General features: G+C 40.6%; 1 protein-coding gene across 3 annotated transcripts in view; it reads right to left on the minus strand.

Annotated features, from left to right (window-relative positions):
- DNAI3 (dynein axonemal intermediate chain 3) overlaps window positions 1-13053 on the minus strand; it is a 101550-nt gene that overhangs the window by 64026 nt on the left and 24471 nt on the right. For all 3 annotated transcript variants that reach the window (XM_082408204.1, XM_082408205.1, XM_082408203.1), the window contains 3 exons: window positions 4136-4317; window positions 3435-3539; window positions 731-880 (listed from right to left, as the gene is read on the minus strand). In XM_082408204.1, the coding sequence (XP_082264330.1) occupies window positions 731-880; window positions 3435-3539; window positions 4136-4317 (437 nt within the window). The remainder of the gene's footprint in view (window positions 1-730; window positions 881-3434; window positions 3540-4135; window positions 4318-13053) is intronic.

Genomic DNA, 13053 nt, shown 5'->3' on the forward strand with positions numbered 1-13053 from the left:
GAGGTATAATTTACCTAGCTCATAGGCTAGAGCACAGAGGCTGAAGCCTTCACTCTGCCAGAATTTTGTCTGAGAGTGCACCCTTGCAGGGCTTCTGTCTCGGTCCTGCTGCTTTCCTATTCTCTTATGGGGCCCTTTCATAACAAATCACTTGTACATGATTGCTCCTCTCAGGGGGTGGTCTGGGAATGCCACTTGGTTAGTTTCCTAGGGCTGCTGTACCCACATACCACAGACTAGGTTAGCTTAAAACAACAGGAATTTATTCTCTCTTGGTTGTGGAGGCTGGAAGTCTGAACTAAGGTGTTGGAGGTTTGGTTCCTTCTGAGGCGGAATCTGTTCCCTGCCTGCTCCCAGCTTCTGATGTGACGGCCAGCAATCCTAGGTGTTGCTTGGCTTGTGATACATCACTCCAATTTCTGCCTCCGTCTTCCATGGTGTTCTCCCTGTGTCTCTATGTTTTCACAGGAGCGTCTTCTTATAACGACGCCTGCCGTATTGGATAAAACTCCCCTTATTTCCTTTCTGAGGTACTGGGGTTTAGGACTTCAGCTTATCTTTTGGAGGGAGACACAGTCCAGCCCATAACACCCCCAAGACAGTGACCATTCTTCTATCAAAAAAAGCCATATCCCCGCAGCAAACCCAGCAAACCACACTGATCCCTCGGGGATACGTGTTGCTCAGCTATAGGGAGGTGACGGTTAGACATCATATTCAAGCTGCTGACCTCTTTTGTGGATTCTTTAACCGATTCTTCCTCAATTTCTTTTTCACTGCCCAAAGAAACCCATGGTTTACAGATAGGTGGCTTATAAATATATATATCTTCAGGAATATGCTCTTTATATTCTTCTTGTTCTTCTGGAACTTCTGGAGGCTGCAGTAAAATAAATAGGATTCTAAAATATATTACCAGGGCTTCCCTGGTGGCGCAGTGGTGAAGAATCCGCCTGCCAATGCAGGGGACACAGGTTCGAGCCCTGGTCTGGGAAGATCCCACATGCCGTGGAGCAACTAAGCCTGTGCGCCACAACTACTGAGCCTGCGCTCTAGAGCCTGTGAGCCACAACTGAAGCCCGCACGCCTAGAGCCCATGCTCCGCAACAAGAGAAGCCACCGCAATGAGAAGCCCGCGCACCGCAACGAAGAGTAGCCCTTGCTCATCGCAACTAGAGAAAGCCCGCGTGCAGCAATAAAGACCCAACGCAGCCAAAAATAAATAAATAAAATAAATAATAATAAAATTAAAAAAAATAATATATTAAAAAATAAAATAAAATAAAATATATTACCAGAAAAAACACCTATGGTTACCAAAGGGAAAGGGGGGGAGGAATAAATTAGGAGGTGGGATTAACATATACACACTAATGTATATAAAATAGATAACCAACAAGGACCTACTGTACAGCACAGGGAACTCTACTCAGTATTTTGTAATAACCTATAAGTGAAAAGAATCTGAAAAAGAATATATATATATATATACACATATGTATATAAAACTGAATCACGTTGCTGTACACCTGAAACTAACACAGCACTGTAAATCAACCATATTTCAATTAAAAAAAAAGAGCTAAATTTAGCAAAATATATATACATATTACAAAATTTAGGTTATAATTACACATGTATATTTTGCAATAAACTTTGCTTTTATATAAATTCATTAAGCTCTTCCTTATTATTTTTCTTCTTTGTTGGTTCATGCTTTTCAACTATGAGAAGGAAACTATGCAAAAAAAAAGGAAGAATGACAAAAAAGAAAGAGATCAAGGATATAGAAAGAAGATGAAAGAATCAAGAGGGGAGAGGAAAAAAAGGAAAAGATGTGTGATAAGCAAAAAGCATTTACTGTATGCCTTTAAGAATATGGAATGCTAAAGCTTGATAAAATACAAAGCTAATTTTCTCTGATTTAATGAAATGTTTTTCTGATGAGACGATTATATGTATGAATAAATATGATATCCATTAAATTATAAAGAGCAAATGTTTTTTAAACCAAGATGTCTACAAGAAGATATACAGACACATGAAGATATAGATACAGATACAGATAAAGATATATAGATGTTCACTGCTACTTGATTCATAATAGTGAAAAAATGGGCAACCAAATGAATATCAATAGGGAAAAGGGTTGATACATTGTGGTATAGTCAGAAGATAAAATCTCATAAAACAGTTGCAATGAACAAAATCTACATGTATATGATTCTAAATGTATTAACATGAACAGATCCTAGAATTTTACAATTTGGTGGAAAACGAAGTTGCAAAACAAGTTGTATAATATAATTTTATGTAAATTTTAAATGAATAAAACAATAAAATGTATTATTTGTGGAGCATACATGCATGGTAACAGTATGAAACCATGGACAGAAGACTATATGACAACCTTAGAATAATAGTTCCTTATAGAGAGGAGTTAGAAAAATTGAATTAAGGAGGATATAAGAGGGAGTGAAACATTATCTCTTATATTTTATTTCCTTTCAAAAGAATTTGAAGTAAATATGATAAAATATTAACATTTGTTAATTCTGAGTGGTGACTGTAGAGATATTTGTTTTATCATCTGTGCTTTTCTATACACTTGAAATATTTCACCATAATAAAAAAATTAAAACACAGAAAAAAGCAATCATAAAAATAAAACTGAAAATGTTAAGGCTAACTGAGAAATTATTTCAAATGTAAAAAGTGTTAGATATTTTAAAATTCTATGGCTTTCCTTTATTTTTCTTGCTTATTGGACAACCATACAAACCCCTCTGTCTCCCTCAGTTTGACCAAACCTCCCCATGAGGATGCCAGACCGGAAGGCAAGTGTCAGAAACCTGTTGCCTTTCATGACCACTTTGAACGCAACACCCTGAAGGTGAACTGACTTCCTTTCCTTGGAAACTACCATTCTTTTATTTTCTGCTTATCTTTGACACCCTGTTCCCCTCAATTGCCCAATGACCAAGTTGTCCTTTAAAAATTTTGCTTTTAAATAATCATAGCAAAAATTTATGGAGCACTTAGCTTTGTGCCAGGCACTATACAAAGGGCTTTACCTGCGTCGGCCCATTTAATCCTCACAACAGCCCTACTGGTGCCACCGTTTTGCAGATGAGAGGTTAAGTAGCTTACCCAAAGTCATGGTGATGGCAAGAGGAGAAGCAGGAATATGGGCCAAGGAATGGCCGAGAGCAGTGGTACTCCAGATTTGTTGTTTCCAGTCCCACTGGGTAAATGAAGGGCAAATAAGTAGAGTATCTGCTACCCTGAGATGTCTGAGTTAGCTCACCCTTAGCCCACCTACTCTAGGCCCCAGGGAATCAGAGCTGAACAAGAATAATCATGACCATGTCTGGGGTTCCCCCAGAGGTACCGCTTCCTTCTGACAATCAACAGATTGCTTAGGGTGTGCTTACATTTAAATAGTTTTCCTTGCCCTCTTCAGTTCCAATAAGATAAAAGTTAAGTCCATATTTGAAGTCTTTGTCATAAACAAGGAGAAGCTCATCTCCAGGATATTCCTACAAAAATATAATAAAAAAAAGAAGGTTAATGTTCAGTAGTCATTCAGTTTATACAGATACCGACACAAAATTAATATTTCTTTAATCAATCAATCATAGAAGATAACCACAGTGCTAACCTATGGTTAATAACCCCAAATTGCAAAGTTATTTTATTAACTTACAAAAGCTCTTAAAACACAATGCGTCCAGGGAAATTTACCATGCAATTTTATTTCTAACAGGAAAAAAAGGAAGCATTCCTTTTATTTGGTATTGTGCTCTGTAGCATGTTTGCAGACAAATCAGGACTAAAATTGTGAATTAAATAATTAAAGCAGTATGGGAAAATAAGTGTAGGTTCCCTTTCTAGTTAAAATTGGGCAAGGATGAGCTTTTCTGGGTGTGGAATAAGACAAAATGTCACAGATAGGAGTTTGCTTTTCACAAAGGGTCATCAAGAAGGATTCCCAAGGAGGCATGGGCAAGCTAGCATTTGCCCAAAGTAATGGGAAATGCCAGATTTGAACTCAGAAATCTCTCCAACTTTTGTGATTATGTATCAGGAACCTCTTGAGGTAGGACTGAAAAATAAAGAGGGATACTGTACTTACCTGAATAATTTTTTTGACTGGGTAGAAATCAGATACTGCAGCTCTGTTTTCAAAGTCTGCAAAAATATCTTCTTTTTTGATAAGTTTATAAGGCTGTTCATCTGTGACATCTTCATCTATTCTGCAGTTAAATATCTCCTGCGTCTTGTTAGTTAACACTAAAGGATAAATTTCTGGATGACCTGGGAAAGGCAAAGTGGAATTTGGACATTAAATATAACCATTTAAAATATTAACACTAGGCAACATGCAATTGTTTGCTTTAAATAATTGCCTTGGTTAAAATTTTAAAAGATTTTAAAATCATTGTTCATATTTTTAAAGTAAGTTTATCCATTATAAAAAATGTCAACAAATGAACTTATTTACAAAACAGAAACAGACTCACAGACTTAGAAAACAAACTTATGGTTACAAAAGGGGAAATGTGGTGGCAGGGAGGGATAAACTGGGAATTTGGAATTAACATATATACACTACTATACTTAAAATAGATAACCAACAAGGACCTACTGTATAGCACAGGGAACTGTATTCAATATTCTATAATAACCTCAATGGGAAAAAAATCTGAAAAAGAATAGATGTATGTATATGTATAACTGAATCACTTTGCTGTACACCTGAAACTAACACAGCATTGTAAATCAATTATACTCCAATATAAAATAAAAAAATTTTTTTAAATGTCAAAAAGATAAAAAGATGAAAATAACAATTACCCATAATTGTATCTCTCAAGAGAGAACCTCTATTAATCGTTTGCTCTATTTCCTTCCAGTCACTCCATATATAGTATCTTAAATGAAATTCTAAATTCTGCCTTTCATACTTACCATTATGTCACTAGAATTTTACTATGACATTATATAATTTTTCTAACGCATCATTTTAAATTAATGTAATTCTATAGCATAATTTTTAACCATTCTATTGTTGGTAAGCATTATATTTTTTCTCATTTGTTTCTAGTGATTATAAATAACTCTACAAACAAATATATAGTTTATAAACTTTTATCACATTTCAAACTATTTTCTTAGGATAGGTTTTAAAAAAATATATTTTGTGTGTGGTTTAACATTATATTTTAAATCTGAAAGAAGACAAAGGTCAAATTCTCAAAACTAATACTTACGATCTAATGAAGACAGTTATATATGATGAGAATGTACAGAAATGGCCTGAATCACAGTTGAAAATAGCAGTTCATATTTTTTTTTCAGTTATACATATACCTGTAACTGTTCTTTTTCAAATTATTTTCCCAGGATAGGTTTTAAAAGTGAAATTATTGGTTCAAAGATATTATCACCATTTTAGGCTCTATCAAACCTGTACTGCTCTCCTAAAACACCTCCTCCCTCACCCCTTCACCTGTTGCTCTCTCTCACCAGGTGACCCTGCTTCCTCTCACAGAGAAAATTCTGTGTCTGTACAGCAAAGAATCCTGTGATGTCCCACAGCCCTGCCCACCAGCTCATCAGCACAGGCCGCGCCTTTCTGCCTTTCCCTCCAGTTCGAAGACCTGCCTGCCCCTCTCCACCCTTCTCAGCCCATCAACTCTTCCTCTCCCGTCAACCTTTCCTACCTCTGTGCTGTTTGCCCTCAGCATGCTGATTTGCTCAATGGTCTCCCATTTTAAAGAAACCTTCCCTTGACCCTAGATAGGTACCTCTGCTCCCTAGGGCTCTTTTTCAGTCAAACTTGTTATTCAGTTCTTCATACTTTTTTTAAAAAGTAAATTTATTTTATTTTTGCCTGCGTTGGGTCTTCTTTGCTGCGAACAGGCTTTCTCTAGTTGCGGAGAGCAGGGGCTACTCTTCGTTGTGGTGCGTGGACTTCTCATTGTGGTGGCTTCTCTTGCTGCAGAGCATGGGCTCTAGGTGAGCGGGCTTCAGTAGTTGTGGTGCATGAGCTTAGTTGCTCCGCGGCATGTGGGATCATTCTGGACCAGGGCTCGAACCCGTGTCCCCTGCATTGGCAGGCGGATTCTTAACCACTGCGCCACCAGGGAAGCCCTAGTTCTTCACACTTTAAAGCTACTGACTTTCCAATTAGGCTGTATTAGTAAAGCTGGAACTGGGGAGGAAGGTGAGTTAGGGAATCCCTCTTCCCTCCTCTGGCTCCCCAGTCCCAGAATTGCCCTCAAAATAGGAGGGAGGGGAGGTTCAACAGGCTTCCACTCCTGTTCTTCCTGTCCCTTTGCCCCTCACCCCAGGTCAGTCCTGGGCAGCAGCAGCAAGCCCTGGGACAGCGGATGGAAGAAGACAAGGTATCGTTTTGCCTCAATCTTCTCTCTCAATCCTACTTCTCACTTTTCTTATCCTTTTTATCACCATCAGCTTCTACCACCGCAGGTTCAGTTCTGCATTTATCCCCAGAACTCCCTCCCCCAACTCTATGCTCCGGGGGCCCCAGAACCCACTCCCATCCTCTCCAGGCCCCCCACACCTGGATGTCCCAACATCCTCCCTCCCACTGCTCAACAGGTGCGTCATCGAGGGGAAAAGTGCATGCAGCCTCTCAAGTAGGAATTTTGAGCTTATTTTCCCACAGAAACATTGACCCCTCGCCCTGGAAGCTCTATGATACGATTATTCAGGTGATTATTAGTGACTCTATGCATAAACACTGATTGTATATGGAAATATATTCCAAATTGCAATCAGTTGGCATAATAAACAAACATTTGGAATACAAGTGGTTCGTAAATTAGGGACAAATTGCCCATTTTTATCTCCCCTTAAAATACTAACCCTAACACCTGCATGTAGGGGATGCTCAAAGGCAACTGGTTTTTTGTTGTTGTTGTTGTTGTTTGTTTGTTTGCTTCAGATCATATTTATTGGGGGGTTAGGGGTGGGGATCTTGGGGTTAGAGGGCGGCAGCAACTGTGGCTGGCGGGATGAGCCGCTCTCCACGCGCCTGCGGGAGCTGTCCGGGTGTCAGGGACGGGACGGTCCAGGGCCAGAGGGCACGCAGGATCCCGGGGTGCTTATGACAGGAAGCAGTGTTCTGGCGCCTGGGATGTGGGGGGGGGGTCTCCAGAGCCTCACGCAGAGCAGGGCCCCCAGCACGCCCTCGGGGGGGACCTCAGGGCCCAGATCCTGGTTGGTGGTGAGGCGGAGGTGACACAGGGCAGCTACAGCCTCGGGGTCTGCCCCAAAACAACTGCTGACTTGATTCACATGCAAGTTATCCTTTAAAATCATACTGCCAGCCGTAATTTGTAGAGTGCCCGATGCATAAGAGCCCTTGGCGTTTTGTCTTGGAAAACCACTAGGTGGAACTGTGAGACCCACACGGAGCTGGAGCCGAAACGGAGGCGGCTGCCCTTCATAAACAGAGGTGCTCACAGAGACCAGGAAGCTTCCTACCCGCCAAGGAACTGGAAGGACACTGACAAAGATGGCGTTCTATGTCACCCGCTCCCGCCAAACATACTGCAAATCCTACTGGCTGGATATCTGTCATAAAAATAATCCTTTTACACTACTTGGGCTTTTTCAAGGCAACTTTAATAGAGGATCTAACGTTCCTTTATCTAGAAGTTAGCAGTAGTAGTAGCCTGTTTCTGGCTGGGGTCGGGAATCAGTAATAACTGCAGGCAACTAGTAGCCAATAGACTACACAGAACTCCTAGAGTCCAGTACCTCCGTGCCCTACCTGAACAATGGCCAAACTAAACAGAGCAAGGCCTGACGCTACTGGCCACCCCAAGGGTCTCTGGCTAAATTCAGTGTAAGAATTGTTGTTATTTAGGCTTTGAGGCCTGCACTGAAGACAGCACTGTAGGTATATAACAATGAGGCTCTGGTGATTAGCGATGAGATGGGCTCTGGGCTCAGTTGTGCCTCCAGCAGAGTGGTCCAGGAGGGTGAGAAAGATGTTGGAGCAGAGGAGAAGGGCTGCAGGGCCTCCTGCTTACAAAGGTCAGGAGTGCCTGCCATGAGGGCAAGACCCACTGGATAGGGGGCCAGGCCAGTGCAGTGAGTGAATAACCGCGTGAGTAAATAACAGCATGTTAATTATAGTAGCTTCTGTGAAGCACCTACTGCCAGACACTATTCTAAGCACATTACATGGATTATTAATTCATTTACTCTTCATAACAACATTCAGAGGCCGCTCCTATAATTGTCTCCATTTTTTAGCTGAGAAAACAGAGTCCAAGTAAGGTATCCAAGGTTGGGGGCTGGGAGTTAGAAATAGGGGAGCTAGGATCCAAACCAAGGTCCCTGCATTGTAACTAGCAGGCCATACTTTCTCTCAAAAGTGTGAACACAGCAGAGCACGGGAGATGGTCCTCCTCCTCCTTCACAGATAGTCAGGGAGGTAAGAGAGATACACTGTATAGGATGTAGTGAATGGCAGTTATTCACCTAGTAGCCTGGTAGAGCAGGAGCCAAAGACAGACTCAAGCTCCACACAACTAACTAGCTCGGAATCTTGCTGTGTGCCCAAGGAAGAGGCCGGTGCAATACAAATCATAGGTCACACATCAGTTGTCCTGCATATTGAAACAGAGTATGTAAATAAGCCCCATGCATTTCATCCATATCTTTTTTTTAGCATTTTGGTTGTTGTTTACTTAAAAAAAAACACAGTTTTATTGAGATATAATTGATAAATAATAAACTGTATATATTTAAAGTGTACAATTTGATAAACATATGCATTTACCCATGAAACCATCATCACAATGGAGATAAAGAACACATCCATAATCCCCAAAAGTTTCCTCCTGCCACTTCTCCCAGCACCTCTCCTCACTCCCAGGCAACCACTGCTCTGCTTTCTATTACTATAGATTAGTAGTTTGTTTTTTATGGAATAGTTATAAAACTCACCTCTCTGGGCATCTGCTTCCTCATCTGAGGAATGAGGTAGTGATACCTACCTCATGAGCTTGTTGCAGAAGTTAAATTAGGCAGTCCATGCACATTTCCTTAAAAATTGCACAACATATACTTTTTGTTTGTTTGTCTTCTTTTGTTCAGCACAATTATTTTGAGACTCACTCATGTTGCTGCACGTAGCAGTAGCTCATTCCTTTATATTTCTGACTAGTACTTCATAAAAGAAAAATCAATTAGGCAAAGATTTCTTAAGAGTTACAGTTTGGGGTGTTGTATATTGGAAATCTTTGCTAATCCAAGGTCACAAAGATTTTTCTCCTATGTTTTCTTCTAGAAGTTTTAAAATATTTGGTTTTATATTTAGGTCTATGATCCATTTTGAGATAATTTTTGTATACGATGTGCAATATGGACTGAGGTTCACTTTTTTGCATGTAAATATCCAACTGTTCCAGCATCATTTGTTGAAAAGACTATCTCTTCTCCACTGAACTGCCTTTGTACTTACTTTTGTTGAAAATCAATCGACCATATATATATGTGAATATAGTTTTGGACTCCTTATTCTCATTCACTGATCTATTTCTCTATCTTTTTTTTTGGCCGCGCCGTGCAGCTTGTGGGATCTTAGTTCCCTGACCAGAGAATGAACAAGGGCCCTTGGCAGTGAAAGTGCGGAGTCCTAACCACTGGACCGCCAGGGAATTCCCTATTTCTCTATCTTTATAGTATTTTGTTTTTATAGTAACAACAGTAAAATGCAAACCTTCTTTGAGACAGTCCTCTGTAAGGAAATGTGCATGTACTACCTAATTTAACTTCTGCAACAAGCTCATGAGGTAGGTATCACTACCTCATTCTTCAGATGAGGAAGCAGAGGCCCAGAGAGGTGAAGTTGTTTGTGGCCACACAGTCATTAAGTGGCAGAATTATGATTCAAACCACATCTGTTTAATTCCAAAAACTGTGCTATTAATCACTTGTGGTAAACAGAATAATGTCCCCCCAGAGATATCCATGTCCTAATTTCTGAAACCTGTGAATATGTTGCCTTACATGCCAAAAGGGACTTGCAGGTGTGATTAAGTTCAGGATCTTGAGACGGAAAGATTACTGGGCTCCTGAGGTGGGTCCAATGTAATCACAAGGGTCCTTATAAGAGGAAGGCAGGAGGGTCAATGCCAAGGAAGGACATGTGACAGGGAGGCAGAGGTCTACGCCAGAGAAAGATTAGAAGATGCTATGCTGCTGGCTTTGAAGACAGAGGAAGGGGCCAAGAGTCAATGAACACAGGGAGCCATTAGGTGAAAAAGGTAAAAAAACAGATTATCCCTTCAGAGCCTCCAGAAGGAACCAGCACTGCCAACACCTTGACTTTACCCCAGTGAAAGTAATTTCAGACTCCTGATTTCTAAAATTGTATGATAATAAATTTGTGGTAATTTGTTATAGCAGCAATAGACCATTAATACACACCACAGATACTCTCACCTGTATTAAAGTGTGACTTATAATTTGGGTAAATTATTTAACTTTTGGGAGTCACAGCACCTCCATCTTGTAATGGCCACAGTAATGTTACTTCCTAGAGCTAAAGGGATGAGAGGGGTAGGCCTGGCAGAAAGCTGTTGCTCCATAAATGTTAACTACATGTAAAAATCGTACCTCTTCTCTAGAACCCTCCAGACGTTGCCTTAATTAGCAGACAGTTTTTAGCTAGTCTATTGCTCCCTTGGTTCCTTGGTAGGAAAGGGAAACCTAGTCCCCTGCAGCATGACAGCCACGAGTCCTGAGGGACAGCTGACAATGTCAGGACCCCACAGCAAGGAAGTCAGAGGGTCCTGGTGTTGCCTGAGGGGAGTCTGAGGGTAGAGAGAGAGGCTGTAAAATAAGGGGATGCTAAGTCAAAACCTACCCTCAAGTCTCACTACAAAGTGCTGAGAGTTCTTTTTCTTCTTTTTTCTCCTTAAAGAAACATACTCACATCTATTTTTCAGTCCATTTACTTTCAGCTGAAACCTCTCCACCATGCCCCATTCTCAGGTCCATGGATTTGCTTACCAGTTAATTATTTAGTCAGGAAATATTTACTACGCAGCTACTACGTGAAAAGCATGGTGCTAGTGGCAGGGTATACAATCTAGAGGGGGAGACGGACATTACATAGATAAATACACTCAGAAATACATAAGGACAAATGGTGACAATTGCTATCTAGGAGAAAACAGGGTGAGAGATAGAACATAGAACTAAGGAGGGTGGTAGTGTTGGTGGTCTGTCTAAACAGGAAGAACAGGGAAAGCAATTTATTCAATCAATCAATCAACAAATATTTATTGAATGCTTATTCTGTATCAAGATAGGCATTGGGGTAGAGGGGTGAAAGAGTTTCTGTTCCCCTGAAGCTTGTGTGTGTGAAAGAAAGAGAGAGAGAAAAAGAGAGAGAGAGAGAGAGCGCACACAAGGGAGGGCCAGCATGGGTGGGTATGTATATAAATAGGTAGGTGTTATAAATGCATAAACAAATAAATATGCTCCATCCTCATTCATAAATTTTATATTTGCAAATTCACTTGCTAAAATGCATTTGTAATCCCAAGATCAATAGTTGTGGCACTTTCACGTTCATTAGTGGGCATGCTTAAAGTGACAAAAAATGTGAATTGCCTGATGTGCACATTGCCAGGTAAGGTCAAACAAGATGACGCTCTACCATCTTCCATGTGCTCTCATACTGCAAACAGTGTCCTTCCACTGTCTATGTAGTACCACATTTTTCACATTTTTGTGCTTTCTATTGGTGATTTGCCTATTTAAAATGGTCCCCAGGCTTACTGGTAAAGTGCTGTCTAGTGTTCCTAAGTGCAAGAAGGCTGTGATATGTTTTACAAGAACACATGTGTATTAGATAAGCATCAGTCAGGCATGAATTATAGTGCTGTTGGCTGTGAGTTCAATGTTAATGAATCAGCAATATATATTAAATAAGTCGTCTTTAAAGAGAAACACACATAAAACAAGGTTATGTATTAATTGGTTAATGAAATGTTGTGACCAGAGGCTTGGAGGAACCTAATCCTGTGTTTTCCCTAGGAGCAATGGTTCAGTATCTGCTAATTCAGCGTTTGCAGCAACTGTATAGAACTTCCATGAATAATGAGAATTGACTGTACTTTAACTTCAGAATTATGATAAGTGCTATAAAGGCAATAAAATAGGGTACTAGGTGAAAGAGAGGCCTTCAAGAAAGGCCTCTTGCAGAGATTAGATTGGAGTCTGGATCTGAATGATGAGAAGGAGGTAGTTGCATGGGAGGCTTATCCAGGCATTGGGAACAGCAAGAGCAAAGGTCCTGAGGCAGGAACAAATTCAGTATGTTTTGTGCTAAGTAAGGCTGATGAGCTGTAGATGGAGGTGAAGGACAGAGACAAGGTCAGAAAGGAAGGTGGAGCCAGGACCACTATAAGGACAAAGAAAAGCCATGGGAGAGTTTAAGCAGGAAAGAGCCAAGTCAGAAGGGTTTCTGTGTGCAGAATGCATTGAAGGAGGCTGAGTGGAAGCAGGGATACCAGTTAGGGGTTAAGGATCTAATCTAAATGAGGGATGTGGAGGTTAAGGTTGCAGATGTGGAGATTATGTGAATTGAATGGGTTTGAGATATGTTTTAGATGTGGAATTGACAGGACTTGGTATGGTTTAGATGCAAGTGAGGAGGTGTTGACGGGGAGAAAGGAGTCAAAGATAACTCCCAAGATTCTGGGTGGTGCATTCATTAATTCAGTAAACATTTGTTGGGCAGCACACCCGGCTCCAATGCCATTCACTGTGAGCTAACATCCTCCCACCACCTCCCTGCCTTCACACTCCACACCTGCAACCCCTTTGCTCCCTTGGCCTGGCCACCATCATCTCTTTCCTAGATCGTTGCAGTAGCTTCCTAACTAGTCTCTGCCTCTGTCTTTGCCCCTGCAATTCCCAAAAGAGTAGCCAGGGTGGCCCTTTAAAAACATAAGTCAGTTGTTTTTGGATGGAATGACCTATAAATATCAATTAAGT

Source organism: Balaenoptera borealis (assembly GCF_965194805.1).
Source record: "Balaenoptera borealis genome assembly, chromosome: 1".
NCBI classification, from domain to species: domain Eukaryota; kingdom Metazoa; phylum Chordata; class Mammalia; order Artiodactyla; family Balaenopteridae; genus Balaenoptera; species Balaenoptera borealis.